Source organism: Aquarana catesbeiana, linkage group LG07 (genome assembly GCF_042186555.1).
Source record: "Aquarana catesbeiana isolate 2022-GZ linkage group LG07, ASM4218655v1, whole genome shotgun sequence".
In the NCBI taxonomy this organism is placed as follows: Eukaryota; Metazoa; Chordata; class Amphibia; order Anura; family Ranidae; genus Aquarana; species Aquarana catesbeiana.
In genome coordinates, this window is record NC_133330.1 from 28415900 (window position 1) to 28440676 (window position 24777).

At 48.0% G+C, this 24777-nt stretch overlaps 1 protein-coding gene across 3 annotated transcripts in view; it reads left to right on the forward strand.

The window, feature by feature from the left end:
* LOC141102822 (solute carrier family 26 member 6-like) overlaps positions 1-24777 on the forward strand; it is a 92068-nt gene that overhangs the window by 559 nt on the left and 66732 nt on the right. Inside the window, exons 1-3 of one of the 3 annotated variants that reach the window (XM_073591847.1) lie at positions 4045-4297; positions 14579-14741; positions 16901-17040. In XM_073591847.1, the coding sequence (XP_073447948.1) occupies positions 14611-14741; positions 16901-17040 (271 nt within the window). In that variant the 5' untranslated portion in view covers positions 4045-4297; positions 14579-14610. Of the gene's footprint in view, positions 1-4044; positions 4298-14578; positions 14742-16900; positions 17041-24777 lie in introns of those variants that run through there. The other 2 variants (XM_073591846.1, XM_073591848.1) reach the window with 2 other exon arrangements.

Here is a 24777-nt window from a genome sequence, read left to right on the forward strand (position 1 = left end):
CTAAGTAATGTTTCGCCTTCAAAGATGTGCGCTGATGAGGCGGCACGGATGGGCACTGATAGGCTGAACTGGTGGGCATTGATGAGGCAGCACTAATATGCCGCACTTATGGGCACTGATAGGTGGCACTGGTGGGCACGGATAGGCGGTACAGATGGGCATTGATGGGTAGCACTGACGGGCATTGACTGACAGCAGTGATGGGCATTGGTGGGCAGCACTGATTGCCAGCACTGACTGGCATTGCTCATGGGCACTGATTGCTGGCACTTGCGGGAACTGTATGCTGACATTGGTGGGCACTGATGGGCATTGATCGACAGCAATGATGGGCAGCACTGATTACCAGAACCGACTGGCATCACTAATGGGCACAGATTGGTGGCACTTGTGGGCACTGTATGCTGACATTGGTGGGCACCGATTTGTGACACTTTTTTTTCTTTATTGTAATCAGGGCACCGATGATCAGTGCCCTGATTACATCCCTAGATGTCCCCCTGTGAGGAGATGCCGCCGATCGGCTCTCCTCGCCTCACACTGCCAGTGTGAGGCGAGGAGAGCCGATTACCTGCATCTTTACATGTGACCGGCTGTGATTGGACATAGCCGATCACATGGCTAAAGAGCCGCGGACGCGCTGTGTCCTGTCAACACTGCGCAGCCGCGCAAGAGTGGCCGTTCTGGGACGCCATCATATGACGTCTTCCCTGAACAATTTAATGTCATGTTAAATTAGAAATACTTTGATTTATAATTGTTTTTCTTTGGATAGAGTAAGGGAGGGTTATAACCCCTGTCAGTTTTCTTGTTCCATCTGTGTCATAGCCAAACAGGAAGTGAGAGGAAATCCCTCAATGTGAGGAAATCCCAGGGTGTCACCAGAACCAGTGTCCCCGTTGGAAGATTTCCCCTCTATTCATGTTGTGGCAAAACCCCAAAATGTTTTTTTTTTTTTCAGTTTGGGTAATTTGTGTCAGCGGAACAAATAGAGAGGATGAATCTCCCTAACGGGGGCACAGATAGCAAAAAACCCTGACAGGGGTTCTAATCCCTCTCCACAAAAAAGTTTTAACTTTAGTCCTCGTTCACATTGGAGCGACTTATCATGCGATTTGACAGATAAAATCCCATGACGAGTCACACCCTATTGTCGGCAATGGCACTGTTCGGACTGGTGCGACGCCGACTTTGCGATGCCGCATCGATTTGAAGAAATAGTTCCTGCACTACTTTTGGCAAATTTGGGTGGCATAGACCAGTGTTTCTCAACTCCAGTCCTCAGGGCGCCCCAACAGGTCATGTTTTCAGGCTTTCCATTGTTTTGCACAGGTGATTTGATCAGTTTCACTGCCTTAGTAACTACCACGGCTGTTTCATCTGAGGGAAATCCTGAAAACATGACCTGTTGGTGCGCCTTGAGGACTGGAGTTGAGAAACACTGGCATAGACATCTGTGCATGAAGCTGCACAGAGGTTCTCAAAGTCGCACCTGAAGCCGCACTGACATGCGGCTTTGAAATCGTGCGATTTCAGATGAAATTGCACAATTTCAAGGTCGCATTCAAGGTGAATGAGGGCTTAGTTATACTGTAAGGAGGATGCATAATCTTTTCCCATGGTACTGACAGCTGGCCCAAACGCACCATGCTGATCCAGGGCGGCGCTTTTCAGGTCCATCCCAGAATTCAGAAGAGGACCTGCTCTATCCTCTGTCCAGACCTGCTCCGCCTCCCACCCTGTGCCATACATGCTGTGGTGAATATTGTTAGGTAGGACAGGGGACTGGCTCTAATGTGAGGTTGGGGTCTGGTCAAGTCCCCATCCAAGATGGCGGCGCCCAGCAGCAGTCTCAGGGCTTTTGGATGTCTAAACAATGGAAGTTTTACAAGTCAACTTGCATAAAATACATGACATGCACATACACTGATCAGCCTAGGATAACTTTATGATCACCCATCTAATACCGAGTAGGTCCCCCTTTTGACACCAAAACAGCCCTGACCCAACAAGACATGGACTCCATTAGACCTCTGAAGGTATGCTGTGGTATCTGGCACCAAGCCGTCAGTAGCAAGTCCTGTAAATTGGGAGGTGGGGCCTCCATGGGTCAGACTTGTTTTTCCAGCACATTCAACAGATGCTCGGTTGTATTGAGATCTGGAAAATTTGGAGGCCAAGTGAACACCTCCAACTCGTTGTGTTCATCAAACCATTTTTGCAGTGTGGCAGGGCGCATTATGCTGCTGAAAGAAGCCACTGCCATCAGGGATGTTTCCATGAAGGGGTGTACTTGGTCACAAACAATGTTTAGGTAGGTGGTACGTGTCAATTAAGAACCACATGAATGGCAGAACCAAGGTTTTCCAGTAGACCAGTAGTTCTCAACAAGTGGGGTCCATGCCCTGACGGGTGGAGACAGTGTGATGCTTTGGGCAATGTTCTACTGCAGTGGTTCCAGTGGCAGTGTGTCCATAAGGGCGCACGGCGCCGCCCCCTCCCTCCAGCCACGCCCTCTATGACCAATGGATAGATTCAGGTATTGCCTGAATCTATCCATGGCCGCCGCTGCCACCCCCTATTCAGGCACCTGACCCCTTTTCGGGCGCCTGAATTACAGAGGCGGGGGGGAGGGGTTTGAAGCACCCGATTAGAGCCGTAGGCTCTAATAGGCATCAAAAAAGGTGACCTGCGAGCGCCATGCTTGGTGCTCGCAGTTCACCCAGGTGTGTTAGAACAATGAATGAATATTCGCTGTCCTAACACTGAACCAACTCTCCACCACCCAGGTGCTCAGGTCTGTTACCCGTCACCTGATTGGCTGAAACGACAGGCGCTGTGATTGCACGCCTGACGGGAGGAGATTAATGGAGGACACCGCTGTCATCCGCTGACCCACGAGACAGGCTAAGAGCCGGGCAGGGGTGGCGTGTCACAGTAGCGGCATTGGATGGCACAGTGGCTGTGTTTGATGGGCAGAGTGGTAGCATTTGATGGGCAAAGTGGCTGCGTTTGATGGGGTTTTTTTTTCAGTTTGTTTGCGCCCCCCAAAAAAATTTTGACTGGTTCTCAACTCCTGTCCTCAGGACCCACTAACAGGCCAGGTTTGCAAGACAACTGAAATGAATCACAGGTGATATCATTTGCTGCTCAGTGATTGCAGTATTCTAGTCTGCATCTCCCCCAAGGTAATACTTAAAATCTGGCCTGTTAGTGGGTCGTGAGGACAGGAGTTGGGAACCACTGCAGTAGAACATTGCCCAAATCATGACACGGCCTCCACCCGTCAAGGCATGGACTCTGAAGGTGTGCTGTACTATCTTGGCACCAAGCTGTCCGTAGCAGATTACAGCTTGCCTTCTTCCCATACTGCATCCCGGTGCCACCTCTTCCCCAGGTAAGTGACGTTCACACACCCGGCCATCCACATGATATAAAAGAAAACATTCATCAGCCCAGACCACCTTGTTCCATTGCTCCGTGGTTCAGTTCTGATGCTCACGTGTCCATTGTAGGTACTTTTTAGCTGTGGACACGGGTCAGCAATGGGCACCTTGACCGGTCTGCGAACTACAGAACCCCCATACACAACAAACTGCGATGCCCATTTTTTTCTGACATCGACTTCAGGGACAACATGTTCACCTGCTGCCTAATATATCTTGCCCGCTTCCAGATGCCATTGTAACAAGATCATCAACGTTATTCACTTTACCTGTCAGTGGTCATAAAGTTATGGCTGATCGGTGTAAAATCTTACGGGAGATTGTTGTGTGATGAATTGTCTGGTGACAGGGTCTCTTTAGATTTTAGTGTCTTTAAAATTGTCCTTTTAAAAGTCTTTTTAAATTGTAATTTTCCAGCCCTTTAAGGGATGAGTTACCTTTGTTCCAGCAATCAGTTTATAAGCAGGAGCCAAGATTTCCCTTTTGTTGGTTCTGGCTGGAGGGCGGGGAGATAATTATACCGGTTGTGTTACCTGGAGCTGTCAGCAGTTGTAGTTATTCAGCTGACTGTGATAGGTAAAGACTTCACACACCTGAATAATTGTGTCCAAGCTAAGCGCATATCCTATTCTATAAAGCAGCGTTCAGGGTAGGTGAGGTTGTAGATTACGGCTTGTTATAATTTATAAATGATCTATTAGAACAGATGGCTCAGCAAGAACACGGCTCAAAGTCCTTTAGCGCAATAAAACAGGCGAGGAAGTGTTTGTGTGACCAGCTGGGCTCCTCGCCACCTCTGTGGGAAGTAAAGGACGCAATAAAATCTCACCGCCGGGACTTGCATCATATAGGTAGGAGTGCAATGTGTGCGTGCAAAAACTAGAATAGGTATTTGTTTTTTTTAAGTATTTTTACAATGGTTTTCTTTTTTTTTTTTTTCTCTCTTTTTTAGTTTTTTTTTTTTTTGTTCATTTTTTTTGAACAGCTCTGGAGGTTGGTGAAATAGCAGGGGTCTAAACTGACACCAAACGTCTCACTTTCGAGACAGAGAAAGAGATTGAGACACAGATCCCTTAAAGCGGAGTTCCGCTTAAAAAAAAATTAAAAGTCAGCAGCTACAAATACTGCAGCTGCTGACTTTTAATAATCCGACACTTACCTGTCCCAGGGTCCAGCGATGCGGGCGAAAGAAGCCCCGCTCCTCTCCCCCTCCTCCCTGTGGCGCTGGCATTGTAACTGTGGGAGCCTGGCTGTGGCTTCACAGCCGGGCACCCACTGCGCATGAGCGAGCCGCACGTCGTGATTGGCCGGGCAATCATCTGGGACCTGTGACGTGTCCCAGATGATTGCCAAGAGGAAGGGGGGAGAGGTGATCTCCCTTCCGGTTCCACTGTGCCACAGGAGGAAGTGGGAGCTGGGACCCCCCCCCCCCACCACCACCAAAAAAAATGACATGCCAAATGTGGCATGTCAGGGGGTCACCTCCCTTAAAGCAGAAATTCAATTTTTTTGGTGGAACTCCGCTTTAATCCTTTCTCTGCAGCTATAGAGTGAATGAACAGGAAGCGCTCTGTACAGAGGCACCCTGTTCAGTCACACACTGAAGCACTGTAAACACAGGGAGGGCCACAGGCGGATTGGTTCCAGTAATTACGCCCACTGCTGCTGCTCTGGGCCCCCTTGTTGAACTTATGGGGCCTGGACCCCATACAGGAGGGCAGGCCCTGACCCCACCTACATCGTAGCCTGCTCTTCTTCATAGGACAGTCTTATTACCGCCTGTGCTGGCCCAGCTCCTCTGCCCCTCCCTTCACCTCCCTGCATAACCTTTTGATGTTGCTTCCCAGGGAGAGGAGTGATGGAGAGTAAATTGGAGCAAGGCCTGACAACTTTAGGCACACGTGACGCAGATCATTTGCCGCATGTCTACGTAATGATTTGATATTTATATGATCTAATTTGTCATGTCATTTAAGTTAATTATTGTAATTATATAAAAACAGATTGAAATAAGCACCTTCACTGTTGACATGTAAATACATTGAGCTTTGGGAAACGCTTAAAAACATTGGCACAGACCAATTGGCATCCATTGTGGCCTATTGGGCGAGTTTGCCAGACAAAATATATTATATTGGAAGAAGGCAGCGTTTTGCGGTAATCTCGGCATTCGGATCCACTGATTTTATGAGGATTTTTATTCCCATCGATAAGACCTGTTTGCTTCCAACTCGAAGCCGACTTGTAACAGATAAATCAGAAGTGTGTCTTACAGGCCAGATATAGCACAGGCAAGCCAGGACGGGTCCCGGGGACCAAAACTGTAAGTCCGGTTTAATGTTCAGTACATGATGACGGTAAATATGTTTTGTGTGTATGCTCCTGATATTATAATTATTGGTTTGGCATTAGCAGTACAACTATAAGCAAAAATTTAAAATAAACTATATGGCTACAGCATGCTATTCTTCAATGGTACTCACATTGTCTAATGCTTGGAAATTGACAGTTATGGGAGTATAAAAAAAAAAAAAAAATATAATGTGAAACTCCATGTTCATTTGCTCTGTGCCAATGGGGGTAAAATCGAATGTTACTAGGCTAGTTGGTTGTTCGTAAGAATTACATGAATAGGGAAAATACTGCATTATGGCCACTAGATGGAGCTGAGGATCGTAGTAATTATTTCCTATGATCATCAGCTCCATCTAGTGGCTACATTGTGGTATTTTCCTGACTTGCTCTAATGTAGGGGGTCTCCAAACTATGGCGGGTGGGCAACATCTGGCTTGCTATACAATTTTCTCGAATCGTCTTCCAGGGCAGCATCCGAGAGATAGGCTCCTCCTCCCTAAAACAGGAAACACATTAGTCCACCATTATAAATTTCACACTCTTACCTGTGTGCCTCAGTTGTTTGTGTTTCCTCCGGACCCACAGGAGCTGCAAGAACGTTTGTTATTTTATTTTCACCTGTCTCTGTGCTTGTTGCAGGAGACCCCCTGCCAGCATCCCATACAGCCCAAGGGGCTTTGGGAGGGCGAGCAGGCGCAGCACTGGGCAACATTGCTCAAAGCCTGAGATTTCGCCCCTACTGAGGGGTCTGCAATCATCCCCCCAGGCTGCAGGAGGACTCTGTCATCCCCACCCCATGCCGCTGTTAGGCCTGTGTATGCTTCCGCAAGCACCCCCCTCTGGCTTTCCGCAGAATCTGGAGCCCGCCAGGGGGGATGGATACATGCATAGATGGGCGCCCCCCCCCCCCCCCCACCGCCGACCGCTGCCGAAAACCTCAGCAGCAGAGGGTCTAGCAGGGAGGGTTTTGCACCTTCTAAATTAGGTCCCTGGTGGCTGCGGCTGTCCCCCCAAACGAATCCACCGCTCTCCGGGCGGCGCAGCAGCGTCCTCACCGCCACAGGCCGCTACAGGAAGTCGGGGGTGTACCAAGATGGCGCCGAGGAAGTTCCGCTTCCGGGTTGGCGGCCATTTTCCCGTAGTCTATCTACTACGGAGATAGAGCAGGGACACCTAGGGGCGGGAAGTTCAAAAAAAAAAAAAAAAAAAAAAAAAAAGAAAACAGAATACAAATAGCAAATTTGTTCAATGCTACCCTTCACTACCAGCACAGTTACTCTACAATACAGCAGCATGTGCAGGTGTGTCCACCAACCTGCACGGGGTCAGCCGGGGGCGGGGCCGGAGCTTATGCAGGAAGCAGATAAAAAGGCCTCTAAGCAGAGGATCCTGGTGGCTGATCATGTCTGACGCTTCCCCACCCTGCCCTGCAGATCCTGCAAATCAGGACAGCTCCAAGGTAAGCCAGAATATTCTTGAATTATCTCTGTCTTAACCTCTTTACTGCCTATCTACAGGCAGTTCCTTTGACCACCTAAACTCACGGGGTTTTTTTGTTCTCTATGCTCGCTTGCAGGCAAAGACCCCTGAGGAAAGGAAGGCTAAAGGCAAAACATGTGCCTCATGCAGCCACAGGCTTTCCCCAGATTGGAAAAAGCCCCTGTGTCAGAAATGCTTAGACAAAATGGTGGCAAAAGAATCACAGGGATTTTTGAAAGACCTGCTCAATTCTTTTAAGAAAGAAATTCAGAGCACCATGGCACCACTACGCTCTGCTATAGAGAAATTAGAAACGCCAGCAAGTGTCGCTCAGGCCAGTATCCCATCTACCAGCGGAACACACATTCCAAGGGAGAACAAGGTACAGGCAGAACAAGAGGTGGATTCAGATGAATCTGAACAATCTGAATCAGAAGACGGTATCTGTTCAGACTCAGAGGAGGAAGATGACACGACAGACTGCAACCTGTTTCCTTCTGAGGACACAGACAGTCTTCTCAAAGCCATCACTGACACTCTAGGCATTAAAGAACAGAAAACCGCAGAACTCACTATGCATGACAGAATGTACAAAGGGGGTACCCTCAGCGACCCCATGGACAAGAAAATAGAAGCTCTCCTGAAAAGGGCATGGGAAGCAGGGGCGGCAAACCTAAATCCGGCTATTGCTTCCACCTGCACAGCCCGAACCTTGCTAATCTGGCTAACCCAGCTGCAAGATCTATTGGAGAACGACACACCCAGGGAGGAACTAATTAAAACCATCCCCACACTAACTAGAGCGGCAGCTTTCTTGGCAGATGCTTCAGCAGAAACTGTCAGAATATCCTCTAGGACCACGGCACTACTAAACTCGGCCCGCAGAGCCCTGTGGTTAAAATCCTGGGGGGGGGATGCACCTTCCAAGAACCGTTTATGTGGCATACCATTCACTGGAGACCTACTGTTTGGTCCCGAACTAGAAACAGTCCTGGATAGGACTGCAGCAAAAAATAAGGGGTTCCCTCAAACCAAGAAGAGACAAGGGAAGGCGCCCTTTCGGCATTTCAAGAAATTCAATAAGCCAGGGGCAAAAAAGCACTGGGGTCAACAAAACAAGAAAGGCAAAGGTGAATTCATCCTCAAGCCTAATACCCAAAAGAACAAAAAACAATGACTGCCTTCAGGTGGGGGGCAGATTGGCGACTTTCTCCCACCAATGGGAGGAGATAACAGAAAACAAATTCATACTGTGCACCATAGCGGACGGTTACGCAATAGAATTCTCCAACCGCCCCCCAACCAAATACTTAGCGACCATGCTACCCAAGGACAGCAATCAAGCAAAGGTGTTTCTAGAATCCCTACAGAAACTATTAGATCAGAAGGTGATTTGTCACGTTCCCCAAGAGGAGGAACAGAAGGGCTTCTACTCACACATCTTCGCAAAAAGAAAACCATCAGGCAAACTAAGGCTGATACTAAACCTCAAACCACTCAACCGAGGAATAAGATACAAGAGATTCAGAATGGAATCTATCTATTCAATCAGGAACATCCTACCGCAGGAGACATTCATGGCAACACTAGACTTACAGGATGCCTACCTACATGTCCCCATAAGGAAGGATCACCAAAAGTTTCTAAGGTTCGCAATCCAGGGGCCAGCAGCTACGCTGCACCTACAGTACACAGCTCTCCCCTTCGGAATCTCCTCAGTTCCAAGAATATTCTCAAAAATAATGGCGGAAGCGCTAAAAGGTCTAAGACAGGAGGGTATTGGAATAATACCATACTTAGACGACCTCCTGTTCTTTGCGGACTCAGCAGCAATCCTAGAAAACAACCTGCGCAAGAGTATGATCTATCTGCAAAACCTGGGATGGTTAATAAACGCAGAGAAATCGCAAATGATCCCAAGCCAGAGAGTAGTGTACCTGGGATACGTGCTGGACTCCAGACTGTCAAAAATTTTCCTAACAAAGGAAAAAGACGTAAAAATGACACAAGCAATTACGTCCCTGCTAAGGAACCATTCCACAACGATCAGGCACGGAATGTCCGTACTAGGACTGATGACGTCTTCCATTCCAGCCATCACCTGGGCACAAATTCACATGCGACCCTTACAGAACTACATTCTGTCCCAATGGGATGGCAGGCAAGCATCCCTAGAAAAATCCATTCCCGTCCCCGCCACAGTCAAACAAACACTCTACTGGTGGCTCAACCCACTTCGGGTCATCGAGGGGCGCAGATGGGCTCAAGTCAATCCAGTCAGCATCACCACCGATGCAAGCGCCCTAGGATGGGGAGCCCACATGGAAGGGCGGTTCTCGCAAGGGAAATGGACACCCAAATGGGCACGAGCCTCCTCAAACTTGAGAGAGCTGAAAGCTGTGGGGGAAGCGCTAAAAACCTTCAAGCCAGCATTACAGGGGAAGGATGTAAAGATACAATCAGACAACGCAACGACAGTCGCATACCTAAACAGACAAGGGGGCACAAAATCCCAAAAACTGATGAGACTGACACAATCTATCCTACTGTGGACAGAAGTGAACATAAGATCGATATCCGGTATTCATCTAAAAGGAACAGACAATACAGTGGCAGATTTCCTGAGCCGGAAAACGATAAAACACACGGAATGGTCGCTAAACCAAACAACCTTCACTCAAATCACCCAGAACTGGGGAATACCCGAAGTAGACCTATTTGCTCCCAGGGCGAACGCAAAATCTCCGATATTTTTCTCCCTGGACCCTACAGATGGCAACAGCGGGGTGGATGCTTTCAACCAAAACTAGAAATGGCATCTGTGCTATGCATTCCCTCCAACTGCCATAATCCCAAAAGTAATCCAAAAAATCAAGGCAGAGAAAACAACAGTGATACTAATAGCACCACACTGGCCCCAGAGAGCATGGTTCAGTCATTTAAAAAATCTCAGCATACAACCTCAGCTGACACTGACTGACCGCCCGGATCTACTGTCACAAGGCCCAGTCAACCATCCGAACCACAAAATCTTGAAGCTCTCGGCTTGGTTACTGAGAGGGTAAAACTCCAGAACAAAGGCCTGTCAGACAGAGTAATCAACACCATCTTAAACAGCAGAAAGCCGGTAACGAGAGCCATCTATGAGAAAATAAGGAAAAAATTTGTTTCTTGGTACGAAGACAGACCAATCTCCAACGGTGGGATAATTCCAATAGTTTTGGACTTCCTACAAGATGGTGCAGACAAAAACATATCACCAAGTACCCTGAAAGTACAAGTTGCAGCACTTTCCTCGGTCATGGATACTAGACTAGCGGAAGACCCGCTGATAAGACGATTCCTCATAGCTCTTAAAAGATCCAAACCAGCCAAATTGTACAAAACTCCCACCTGGGACATGGGCACAGTACTTAAGGGCTTTCTTTCCCCTCCGTTTGAACCTATCGAGGACAGCTCAGACAAAAACCTCACGTTAAAAACTGCGCTCCTTCTGGCCTTAGTATCCGCCAGAAGAGTGAGTGAGATCCAAGCTCTATCTTCAATAGAACCATACTGTCTAATACATCTGGACAAGATAATTCTCTCTCCAGATCCGGCCTTTCTACCCAAGGTCTCTTCTACATTTCACAGAACCCAAAACATCGTCATACCCTCACTTCCAACAACCATGGATAGTAGGAAAAGAAACATTTACAGCAAACTTGATGTAAGGAACACGCTCATAGCGTATCTCGAAAGAACAAAAGAATGGCGTAGAACGACCTCCCTCTTCATCCTCTATGCAGGAATCAACAGAGGGAAACAAGCTTCAAAAAGCACCATCAGCAGATGGATAAGGATGGCCATACAGATTACCTATAAGGCACAGAATCTCACTCCACCTAGTGAAATCAGAGCGCACTCAACTAGAGCCTGGGCAACCTCGGCCGCAGAGAAAGCAGGGGCAACTCCGGAGCAGATCTGCAGGGCAGCGACATGGTCGAGCTTCAGTACTTTCGCTAAGCACTACCGCATAGACCAGCTGTCTGACCAAGACCAAGCATTTGGTCGTAAAGTGCTCCAGTCTCTAACCCCACCCTAGTAAGTATTGCTTGATATATCCTCTCGGATGCTGCCCTGGAAGACGATTCGAGAAAACAGAGTTAGGTACCTGGTAACTCTTTTTCTAAGAAGTCTTCCAGGGCAGCACTAGTTCCCACCCTTGAAACAACAAAAACCAGGTACAGAGGGGGAGCTTGCAGCTTACAGGGAATTCCTTCGGTGCTTTAACATAACTGAGGCACACAGGTAAGAGTGTGAAATTTATAATGGTGGACTAATGTGTTTCCTGTTTTAGGGAGGAGGAGCCTATCTCTCGGATGCTGCCCTGGAAGACTTCTTAGAAAAAGAGTTACCAGGTACCTAACTCTGTTTTCTCCAGGCTGCAGCTAGGGTCAGTGCTGTATCTTCACAGACTGTCATAGAGGCTGCCTACTGAATATAAGCGGGACCTGATAATAAGGGGGAACTCTGATGTAAGAGGGACTCTGATGGGGACCTTGATGTAAGGGGGCATGTCCTCTTTTGGGGACCCTAATGTAAGGGGGAAGCTGATGGGGATTCTGATGTAAGCAGGACTCTGATGGGGACCTTGATAGAAGGGGGAGGGCACTTTTGGAGACCTTGATGTAGGGGGACTCCGATGGGTATCCTGACGTGATCAGGACCCTGATGTAAGGGGAATTCTAATTATGACCCTGATGTAAGGGGGATTCTGATGGGGACCCTGATGTAAGGGGGATTCTGATGGGGACCCTGATGTAAGGGGGATTCTGATGGGGACCCTGATGTAAGGGGGATTCTGATGGGGACCCTGATGTAAGGGGGATTCTGATGGGGACCCTGATGTAAGGGGGATTCTGATGGGGACCCTGATGTAAGGGGGATTCTGATGGGGACCCTGATGTAAGGGGGATTCTGATGGGGACCCTGATGTAAGGGGGATTCTGATGGGGACCCTGATGTAAGGGGGATTCTGATGGGGACCCTGATGTAAGGGGGATTCTGATGGGGACCCTGATGTAAGGGGGATGCTGATGGGGACCCTGATGTAAGGGGGATGCTGATGGGGGCCCTGATGTAAGGGGGATGCTGATGGGGGCCCTGATGTAAGGGGGATGCTGATGGGGGGCCCTGATGTAAGGGGGATGCTGATGGGGGCCCTGATGTAAGGGGGATGCTGATGGGGGCCCTGATGTAAGGGGGATGCTGATGGGGACCCTGATGTAAGGGGGATGCTGATGGGGACCCTGATGTAAGGGGGATGCTGATTGGGGACCCTGATGTAAGGGGGATGCTGATTGGGGGCCCTGATGTAAGGGGGATGCTGATGGGGGCCCTGATGTAAGGGGGATGCTGATGGGGGCCCTGATGTAAGGGGGATGCTGATGGGGGCCCTGATGTAAGGGGGATGCTGATGGGGGATGCTGATGAGGGCCCTGATGTAAGGGGGATGCTGATGGGGGCCCTGATGTAAGGGGGATGCTGATGGGGGCCCTGATGTAAGGGGGATGCTGATGGGGGCCCTGATGTAAGGGGGATGCTGATGGGGGCCCTGATGTAAGGGGGATGCTGATGGGGGCCCTGATGTAAGGGGGATGCTGATGGGGGATTCTGATGGGGACCCTAATCTGATGTAAGGAAGACTCTGATGGGGACCCTAATGCAAGGGGGGACACGCTCTAAAAAAAAAATATTTTTTTCAGCTGGTGAATATTTGTAAAATATACAGTGTGGCTGTCGTGCTGGAAAAGTTTGAATGAATGAAGAAAATTCGACCTGGAAAGGAGATATCCTAGTAACATTCGATTTATTTATTTATTTTTTTGCACCCATTTGCGCCGAACATGTAGTTTCATGGGACAAATTGCTCTGCAAATTTTCGTAAATCCCTAATGTGGAAAAGGTTGATGACCCTGGCTATTTACTGTCACTTGAATGACAGCTCTAAGTCTGCTGGGGCTGCTGACATCACTTCCAAGATGGCGGCACCTAACCGCAGTCTCAGGTCTTTTGGATGTCTACACAAGGGAGGCTTTTATATACAGGGGGTCCCCGGGTTACGAACAGGATAGGGACTGTAGGTTTGTTCTTAAGTCGAATTTGTTTGTAAGTCGGAACAGTACCTTTTTTAAGTGCAAATCTAGTCTCAGAGACAGGATGTAAACCCAAATCAACAGAGAAAGGCAACCGGATGGCAGGGGCGGCATGGTTAGTTCAAATATGTTTTGTTTCTTTTATTTTTTTACTTTTTAAACACTTTCTTTTATTTGTATTTATTTGTAGCTTGTCGTTTACTTTTTTTTAATTTTTGTATAATTTTCTTATTTTTAATATTATTTTTCTTATTCTTTACATTTTTTAATTATTTATTTTATTAATTTAATTATTACTGTATTTTTTATTTTTTTTATCAATTTTTTTTTCACTTAACTTTATTGCTATCACACAGGAGGAAACAATTCCCTGTGTGATAGCAATTGGAGGTGACAGGTTCTCTTTATTGACCCTGTCACTTCCAAAACAGGAGTCCAGGATCGCAGCTGAGCACAGCTCTCCCCTCTCACTATTGTGTACAGCAGAGAGGTACACTGTATGGCACAGCAGGGAGATGGATGGTGAAAGCAGCCATCAGAGGCCAGGCAGGCTGGCCGGCCGGGCGGCCGGCCGCGGTGCACCATCGCGGGGCAGCGGCGTAGGAAAGACCGGGGATCGTGGAGGCTTCATAGGCCGCACAAGGCCTCGGCCACGACGGGCAGTTTCAGCGGCCTGGCAAGCCACCGGACCATACCAGGCCTGTGGATGGGCAGGCAGGAGGACGAAGGGGACCCGCAGCCAAGCCAGGAACGGAGGAAAGGCTCAGGAGAGGAAGATTCGGCCAGCAGTGACGTCATTCGGGCCCCGTTCGTAAGTAGGGGTCGTTCGTAAGTCGGATGTTCGTAAGTCGGGGACCCCCTGTAATAACATAAACAAAGAAAATGTATAAAATCCATGAAATGCACATATAAGCTTATGGGAACATTGTTGTTGTATGGAGTGGTCTGGTGACAGGGTCTCTTTTAAAGTGAAGCTCCACTCTTTTAAATAGGAAAAAGCATCCCCTTCCAGGTCTTCTGTATGACATCAGATGGTAATAAGTAATACTGAATAATGAATTTGGTTTTCTGTATCTGTACTTTGCACACAGCTCTTCTCTTTATTCAGTCGGCTTCTTACAAAGATTCACCTCCCTTTTTTTTTTTTTTTTTTTTTTGAAGCTTTGTGATAGGAGGGTGTACCCCGACTCAGAATGGCCACCCCCCCCAGTCCTGATCTTGGAATGAAGCAGCTGGCGCTGAGTGAAGCAGAGCTGGAGGAACTCGCTCCCAGGTCTCAGGATGCCGGACCACGACTTCTCTCCAGGATGAAGAAGAGACTCCGGTGAGCACTAACATAACATAGCATGCACACGGGGATTTAAAAAAAAAAAAAAAAAAAACCTTCCATCTACGCTGGATCTGCCAGGAGCTGGATGAAAAATCCAATATAAAAATTTTTAAAAAAGCGCAGTTACAGTGAATTTGGTTTTATAGAAGAATATGCATGTAAACTCATTAGCTAGAACAAGAATCTCCAATCTTTCTATACAAAGGGCCAGTTTACTGTCCTTCAGACTTTAGGGAGTCAGACTAGGGCCAATGGGAGTAGAAAATGCACCAGCATCATTGGTGTCAGTGAGAGGAAAGCCCATCATTGGTGTCAGTGAGAGGAAAGCCCATCATTGGTGTCAGTGAGAGGAAAGCCCATCATTGGTGTCAGTGAGAGGAAAGCCCATCATTGGTGTCAGTGAGAGGAAAGCCCATCATTGGTGTCAGTGAGAGGAAAGCCCATCATTGGTGTCAGTGAGAGGAAAGCCCATCATTGGTGTCAGTGAGAGGAAAACCCATCATTGGTGCCAGTGAGAGGAAAACCCATCATTGGTGCCAGTGAGAGGAAAACCCATCATTGGTGCCAGTGAGAGGAAAACCCATCATTGGTGTCAGTGAGAGGAAAACCCATCATTGGTGTCAGTGAGAGGAAAGCCCATCATTGCTGTCAGTGAGAGGAAAATTGGCCCATCATTGCTGTCAGTGAGAGGAAAATTGGCCCATCATTGCTGTCAGTGAGAGGAAAATTGGCCCATCATTGCTGTCAGTGAGAGGAAAATTGGCCCATCGTTGGTGTCAGTGAGAGGAAAATTGGCCCATCGTTGGTGTCAGTGAGAGGAAAATTGGCCCATCGTTGGTGTCAGTGAGAGGAAAATTGGCCCATCGTTGGTGTCAGTGAGAGGAAAATTGGCCCATCGTTGGTGTCAGTGAGAGGAAAATTGGCCCATCGTTGGTGTCAGTGAGAGGAAAATTGGCCCATCGTTGGTGTCAGTGAGAGGAAAATTGGCCCATCATCGGTGCCAGTGGAAGGAATAGTGCCCCATCATTGGTGTCCTATCATTTATGTCTTTGGAAGGAATAGTGCCCCACTCGTTAGATTGGCTTGAACAGGGATCTCCAAACTTTCTATACAAAGGGTCAATTTACTGTCCTTAAGACTTTAGGGGGGTCAAACTAGGGCCAGTGGGAGTAGAAAGTGCCCCAGCATTATTGGTGTCAGTGAGAGGAATAGTTCCCCATCATTGTGGTCAGTGGAAGGAATAGTGCTCCTTTATTGTTGTCAGTGGAAAGAATAGTGTTCCATCATTGGTGTCAGTGGCAGGAATAGTGCCTCCATAGGTTTGCAGTGTGTGGTTTTTTTTTTTTTTTTTTTTTTTTCTTGCATTTTTGGGCATTATTTATGAAAATGCGTATAAATGCATCTGGTGTAAACGAGAGAATAAAATAAGCAATGGGGATCTAGGTTCAACCAGATTCATCCACATGGAGTTTGCATGTTCCGCCCTGTGTTGACTTGGGTTTACTCTAGATACTCCGGTTTCCTCTTAAACTCAAAAGACATGCTGGTAGGACACTTGGCTTTTGGTTAAAAATTGGCGTGTGTGTGTGTGTGTGTGTGTGTGTGTGTGTGTGTGTGTGTGTGTGTGTGTGTGTGTGTGTGTCAGGGAAAGGGTTCACTATCTGTTCAAATCAACCTTTCCATTTTGGGCTTCTGTACATCTTCCAGCTGCTGCAGGCTGGCAGTGGATAATGATAATAACACTAACATACAAAGTCTTGACTCTGGAAAAGCATTACCTTTAGTGAACACGGATAAAAAATTTAGAGCTGGCAGTTTTCCCGTTCCGAAATCCCATTCCATACAATATTTAGGATACATCTGGGTTTCCATTATTCATGTATTCTATTATATGTGTTTTATTACTTTCTTTATCACACCGCTGGTAATGTGACGGGAAGATTGTCTCATCCAGCCATATGTCGGTGTAGCCAGGGTGGAATTCTCACAGCTTCAGAGGTTTTAGCTCCAACAACTGAGCCGTGTCTATTCCCCAGTGTCCTCCTCATTTCCACCTGTTGTTTTAATTCACCTTGGCGAGGGAATAGCGTGGAGATAATTCTAGGTGCGCCTATTAACCTGCTGTGCTCACCCTGCATTTCTTTGTATTCCAGATGTTCTGGGACAGTCGTGAAATCCCTTCTCCTGAAATTTATTCCAATACTTAGTTGGCTGCCGAGATATCCTGTCAAAGAGTGGCTGGTGGGGGATATAATATCCGGGATCAGTGTTGGTATCATCCAACTACCACAAGGTACAGAATTCAGGCTATGCAAGAGAACCAGTCATGATTGGGTTTAGGCAAGAATTTAAGTTTGTGAGTTACATTGATTACAGATTTTCCCCATTATTTTTACTTATTTTGACTCTCCAACTTGAGAGTTGGAAGGTAGCTGTGGTCACTGTAGTAGTGGTGCCTACTACAGCAATTTCCAGGATTGTCAGGGATCCCACAGGTATGCATAGCTCCTAACTGTCCGTGATTTGTGTCAAGGCTGGGCTCAGCCCTCCCTTCTCAAAGCTGGCCGCTCAGCTGTCGGCTAATTGCCAGCTCCTATCTCTCCACAGTGACTCACCTGTTGATGATATCCTGTTCGTCAGTCCTGCCTACTTAAGCCGTCCAGTCCAGATGATCTCTGCCTTCGCCTTGGTCACATCTCACTCTACCCAAGGTAATTGTCTCGGACAGGGGTAGTCAGTTTGTGTCCCAGTTCTGGCGAGCCTTTTGTGCACGGTTGGGAATTCAGCTTGCTTTCTCCTCTGCTTCCTCCTCTCTCTTCTTGGAGCAATTCCTACATTGCTATATTTCTGACCATCATAACAACTGGTCAGACCTCTTACCGTGGGAGGAGTTTGCTCACAATAGTGCTTTGAATTCTGCTTCCCAATTTGTCCCCGTTTCATGTCGAACTATGGTTTCCAACCTTCCATGTTGCCTGACTCATTTGTTCCATAAAGCATTCCTTCGTTAGAGGAGCATCTCCATGGTCTTTGTTCCACTTGGGCACAAGTCCAGGAGGCTTTGCGACATGCAAATGATAGACTCCGTGCTGACCGCAGATGCCTGCCTGCGCCTTCCTTCCAGGTTGGGGACAGGGTCTGGCTGACATCTCGCAACCTCCGACTTCGTGTTCCCCCTCTGAAGTTTGCACCTCGGTTCAATGGGCCTTTCGGTGTTCTTTGCAGAATTAACCCAGTGGCTTACGCTTTAGACCTTCCTTCTAATGTGCGTATTTCAAATGTATTTCATGTCTCCTTATTAAAACCTTTGGTCTGCAACCACTTTACCACCTCGATGCCTCGTCCTCACCCTGTACAGGTTGAAAACCATGAGGAGTATGAAGTACAGTCCACTGTTGACTCCTGTAGATTCTGTGGGCGCATACAGTACCTGGTGCATTGGAAAGGGTACAGTCCGGAGGAACGCTCTTGGGTCTCATCCTCAGACGTACATGCCCCTGTCCTCCTCCGTGATTTCCATAGACGTTTTCCCCTCAAGCCTGGTGGTCCTCTGAGGGGGAGGGGTCAGTGAGGAGGGGGGTACTGTCAGTACCTTCCTTCTCTGAGCTTCCTTCTCTGAGCTGGCAGGTCAGCTGTCGGCTAATTGCCAGCTCCTATCTCTCCACAGTGACTCACCTGTTGATGATATCCTGCTCGTCAGTCCTGCCTACTTAAGCCGTCCAGTCCAGATGATCTCTGCCTTCACCTTGGTCACATCTCTAGAGATGCTCTCCAGTGTTCCTGTTAAAGACTTGCTTGGCTGACATTCCTTCGCTCATCTCTGGCTCCCTGACGCTTTGGCTTGTCTGACTATCCATTCCGGTTCCTGAACTCTGGCTATGTTTTGACTACATTTACTCTGTTTACCTTTTTATTTATTATTATTATTAAACAAGTGTGATTTAACTGTACTTCTGTCTCAGTCTGATTCATGGTTCCTGACAATTTAAAACAAAGTCCCTCTGTCCTCCTCAGTTGGGTTTCAAGATCACCTGAAATATAACTGCCTGACCTCAAACATGTCCTTCCGGCTTCAAGTATCTGATTGTGTAAAATGTGTAGCACCCCTCTGACACCCCAAAGGCAGGATAACATCTCCAGAGGCCAGGGGTGGGCTTCACCACGGGTCCTTGACTAAAATGGGGGGACTGAGAGGATATTGGGTGCCAGTAACTTTTCTCTTTTTATTGCAGAACGGTTAAGGAGGTGAGGGGTAGGGGTCCCAGAAACTGTAGTAGATCACTTACAAAATCTCTGGATGTCTAGCTTCACAGTGTCAGAACCTTTAACCCAACATGGCAACACTGTAAGCACTGTAAGTGTGTCCTCAAAGTGAGTGACCAGCCTTCTTCCTGGCTCTCCACAGCAAGGGGCCTCTCTTGGGTCTCCTACTGCTTCCTCCAGACCAGGCAGGACAGCTTCAGGATCACTTCAGCCATAGTTCCCAACTGTCCCTAATTTGGAACAATGTCCCTCTGTCCCACTTCCCTCCTCATTTGTCCCTCATTTTGATCTGGTCTATATGGTTGTATATAAAATGCACTATTTATCTTTTCAAATGTTTACATTTGTAAGTGTCAAAAGCCAATATAAAGGAATAGTAGTGGTTAAAAAAAGCACTTGTGGGTTTAATTCTTCTTTTTTTTTTTTTTTTTGTATAAAAGAGGTGGGTTGTAAAAGAGGTATGCTACAGCAGGTTAAGCGCCAAAACAGGCTATTGAGCCTCAGGGCTGCCTTTAAGGCAGGGCAAAGGGGGCAGCTGCCCTGGGCCCCATCATTGTTGTGGGGCCCAAAGCAGCTTACTCATACTTGCCAACTATCCCAGTTTAAATGCCTTTGTCCCTTGAAGTTTTAGTCCTGTGCTGTGTCCCAATATCTCAGTGTGAAGTTCTGTTACTAATGCTACCCAGCTTTGCCCTATTACCATGTACAGACATAATTCACCTGCAGACCCTGTGTTTACATGTAAATAACCGGCATTGATATGTAAATAGTGACATCATTTATATGCAAATAGCTGCGGAATGGCTGCATTGATTTATATGTATATCATGCCCCCCCGATATACACCATCACTTCTGCTGAATTCTGCCCACTGGGGAGGTAAAGGGGCATGCTTGAAAGTCCTTCCTACAACTGTTCTGCAAAGGTAAGCAAAATGGAGGTGGAACCCTTTTTCAAAATAACATGGTGCCACAGCACCCTTAATTTTGGTGCATGTGAATACGCACATCTCAACAGATGTGTGATGGTGTCATTAAAAATTAATGGCACTGCTGTGTATCTGCTAAAGGGCAGCACGTTTCTGTGGTGTCAGGAAAGCAATTTCTTTCTCGAACATCACGGGACACAGAGCCACAGTAATTACTGATGGGTTATATAGGTATCACTGGTGATTGGACACTGGCACACCCTATCAGGAAGTTCAACCCCCTATATAATCCCTCCCCCTTGCAGGGATACCTCAGTTTTTAAGCCAGTGTCTTAGGTGATGGACGTGTAAAGATGTCCTGTGCTGAGCTCCAAAGGGAATATCCTAAGATCCTATACTGGGGCAAGCCAGGCGAACCGGATCCATTCAAAGTGTCTTTTCATGGCCGAATTGAATGGTACCCGGGCCTCGTGTCCGAAGAAACGAGGTTTTACCCGTAATGCTTCTCTTTTTAGAGAGCTGGACCCCGCAGATCAGAAAATGGCTTTAAACTTCCTAATTTCTGGCGAGGTGCTTTACGGTCCCAGAACTGTTGGATCCCCCTACTGATGGGGGCCCCAGTCTCTGACGGTTTTTTCAAACGGAGCCCACCGTGAGAGGTGAAGATTGGGTCTGTGTAAACGGCACCCTGCGGCTGGATAAGGTAAGAGGAGATTCCACAGAATTTTTGAGTTCTAGTGGCTTTTCTCCTTTAAGGTAAATGCATGCTATGCCTATTGTGACCACCGGGGGCTGCCAAGAGCACAAACCTACACATGCTGAATGTCTGTCTCAGGTGTTGTAATCGCTGTGTATGTCCCAGCGTATCAAGCAGGCTGCAAGCAGGTAAGGTGGATGGGGGGATTTCTCATGTTTGAATGTTCCCCCCCAGGCTAGAGAGGGGCCACAGGGGTCTAGAAAGTGGTTATACCACCCGGGCTCTGTGGCCTAATGGCCACCATCTCTGAAGATAGCCGTTCAGGCAAATCTTGTTACCAGTCTCCCTCCTTCCCCCCCCCCCCCCCATCCCCAGCCTTTTCTCCAGAGCATGACAGGAGAGTCGGCAGTGCGGGAAGCGCTCGTTTTTTTCAAAACTCGAGGGGGGGGGGGGCGGTAGAGGAGGGGGCGGGATGTCAGCACAGAGTGTTTAGACTCCCACTCAGGCCAGCTGCAGGCTATTAAAGGCACTCTGTACAGGTGCACTCAGCCTTCTGAGAGACACAGAGCTGACGGTCGCATGTAAGGTGGGACACAGGCATTCTCCTAGGCAGCATTTACTGAAGTAACACCAGACTGAGCATTGGGTAGCAAGGCTTTTAGCCAGACTACATCGCTCAGCGGACAGTGTTCATTTGTATACCTCACACCTTGCTGCTTTGCACTATGGGTAGAAGAGGTTCAAGCACCCCAGGAACCAGAGACACTAGGGGATCTCGTTCAGGTTCTGAGGGCCCCCTGTCGGCAGCATCCTTCCCCCCTAAAGATGGGCCAGGGACGGCTAGCCAGGGAGAGCCATCGGGGTCAGGGGCTACACCTGCTTCTGGCACTTCAGCCCCTGTATATATTACACAGGAGGTTTTTTCCTCAACCATTAATGGTCTAGAGGAAAGATTAATGGCCGTGATTACGTCTTCACTCAGTGGAAGAAAACGCACTAGGCTTTCCTCTGTTCCCCAAGACCCTCAGACAGAGGAGCTCTGGGATAAAGGAGATGAATCCCTTTCAGAGGATCGGGATGGGATGGATGATTCCTCTTCGGAGGATTCAGGTGGAGAGGGACCCTCTGCGACTTCCCAAGAGGAGAAAGTCTTAGTGCAGATCCTCACTGGATTGGTCCGCTCCACATTTAAGTTGCCCATACCTGAAACTGCTAAAGAATCCTCTTCTGCTTTGGGGTCACTGAAACCTTTCCAAGCAGCACATGCTTTTCCTGTTCATACTTTACTTGAAAAGCTTATTTATTCTGAGTGGGATCACCCAGACAAACGTTTTTTTCCGCCGAGAAAGTTTTCAACACTTTATCCGATGGAAGAAAAGTTTATTAAAATGTGGGGAATACCAGCTATTGATGCCGCCATTTCCTCCATAAATAATAGCCTGACTTGTCCTGTAGACAATGCTCAGATGCTCAGGGATCCTGTAGATAAAAGGATGGAATCCCTATTGAAGGATGTTTTCTCCTTAGCAGGATCAGTGGCCCAGCCTGCAATAGCAGCGATTGGAGTCTGTCAATACTTAAGAGACCATGTTAAGCAGGTCATCAAAGTATTACCTGAACAGCAGGCCCAGGGGTTTGCTAACCTTCCAGCGGCCTTATGCTTTGTGGTTGACGCCATTAGAGATTCTATCGTGCAAACCTCCCGTCTTTCACTGGGGTTGGTGCATATACGTAGAATCCTATGGTTGAAAAATTGGTCAGCCGAAGCACCATGTAAGAAGCTACTGGCTGGGTTTCCATTTCGTGGTGCAAGGTTGTTTGGAGAGGACTTGGATAACTATATCAAGAGAATCTCTTGTGGGAAAAGCACTCTCTTACCTGTCAAGAAGAAGAGTAAGCGTCCCTCTTTCAAACGGACTCTTTCCCCAGCGCCGGGGGCTTCAGCCTCCAGGCAGTCTCGACGGCCGCCTCCATCGGGGTCCAGAGACAAGAGTCAACCCCAGGGACAAAAGAAGTCCTGGGGGAGGGAGATGACGTGTGAGGAGTAGGGGAGGAGTTACACGGTGGGGCGGTGGAGGACGGAGGAGGGGATCATGGTGAACATGACAGCGTGAGGTGAGAGTCGATCGACCTCGCTGGACAGGAGCCCAGAAAGCAGGAAGCAGTAACGGCTGACAGCGCTGAGATCCTAGGCAACCGGGAGCGAGTGGAACCGGAGCTTTAAGCTGGAGACAGTGGCGACTGTCTGCTCTCTACAAGGAAAGCCCCGCCTGGATGCCTTGCATCCTGAAGAGCTGAAGCCGGCTAGGAGCTGAACTGTCCGTAGACGTTCGAGGCGCCTCCGCCTGCTCCGTCGCCCGCCCCCCCCCCCCCCCCCCCCGGAGGAGATCGGAGGAAGGACCTGAGACACCCCTCCCCTTCAGCCTCTGTTATACCCCCTCATCCTCATCCCTAACCCCCGTGTACAGGGGAAGGGGGAGCCGGAAAAGCAGGAAAGGAACTCTCTTTTTTTTCTGTCGCAGTGGAGGACAACCTCCTGGAAAGCGCTCGGTGGACTCTGGAGTTCGCAGCTGTTAAGGAGAACCACCCCAGTGTATCCTCCAAGCGAAGGAAGTCCGGCTTGTTGTCCCTGTGCCCCCAGCTACAAGACAGCTCCAGGTAGGACATTTTTAAGATAAAATCTGTACATATTGGAAATATACAAAAGCCTGTTGCAGCTGTATGAAACAAACAAAGGGGCACAGAGAGGAACATAGAGGTCTGAGACCCCATTCAAGGAGAGTGGAAGGGGGGAAAACCTGAGTATGAGAGGGCGCTCTACTAAAGTTGCTGAAGTAAGAAAACCCAGAGACAGCTTAAACACAAGTACTATTCAAAGATATATGACAGAAACACAAAATAGAAGCCCAAGTATGGAAAACAAACAACAAAGTGCAAAAAAAAAAAAAGAAGGACTCCAATAAAAACAAAGGTGCAATGGGAAATGGCGCTAGAGTACCAACTTCACCAGAGCCTGAAATAGGAATTAATGCAGAGCCAAATATGGATACCCTTCCCACAAAAACAGACATGCAGGATATGTTCATTAAATTAGAGAATGTATTGAAAGCAGAAATCCTGAATGTTAGAGAAGACTTGGGACATTTATTAAAAAGAGTGGAAAAAGTGGAGGATTTAACGGAGCAGTATGCAACAACGATTGAGGAATTGAAAAAACAGGTTAAAATCCTGAAATCGGATCATAGGGAAATGCTCCTTAAACTCGAAGAACAAGAAAACCAAAATAGAAGGCAAAATTTTAGAATTAGAGCCATCCCAGAGCAAGGGGGGGAAGATCTGCTTGCCATTATGAGGGAAATTTTTAATCCGGTTTTAGGAAGAAGTAAGGAAGAGGAGCTCAAAATAGAACGTGTCCACAGAATAAAAAAGCCCGCAAGCGCCAGACAAGATGCCCCCAGAGATGTGATCGCGAGGTTTCATTATTATGAGGAAAAGGAGAGGATTTGGAAAAACCTGAGAGGGGTTCGATCACTGAAATATAACAACCAGGACATTCAAGTCTTTACAGACCTTTCAGCTAAGACCCTCGCAAGGAGAAGACAACTAAAACCATTACTGAACACTCTAAGGGACGCTAATCTGAAATATAGTTGGGGCCACCCATTTGCCCTACTGGTGACAAGAGGGGAGGAGCTTCAGATTAAAACAGATGGAAGACCTACAGGATTTTTGCACAAATTTAAATATTAGAGTTCCTCAGGACATGGAGGGCAGGTTCTTTTGAGGGGGGGGCGAGTTTGGGGGGGGGGTGGGGGGGGGTGGGGGGAGGTTATAAGGCACTAGGGCCAAAATGTGATAGCCAGAAAGGATGCTTTCACCACGAAAAGGTTATAGTTCTCCGAACCCCCATCGCGGGAGCAACACCCTGCACACAGGGGGGCGTTGGCGGGAAGGTACCATGAGAGATGCCACGACCCTCAGCTTGGGAAACGGTGTGGGGACAGGGGGGGTGGGGGGTGGGGGAGCGGGGGGAGGATGTGGGTGGGGGGGTTTTGGGGGGGGAGGGGGGGCGAGAGTGGGAGGAGGGGGAGGAAGGGTATCCGCAGACAGAGAGTACAACCCAAAAGATCTACCCTATGTGT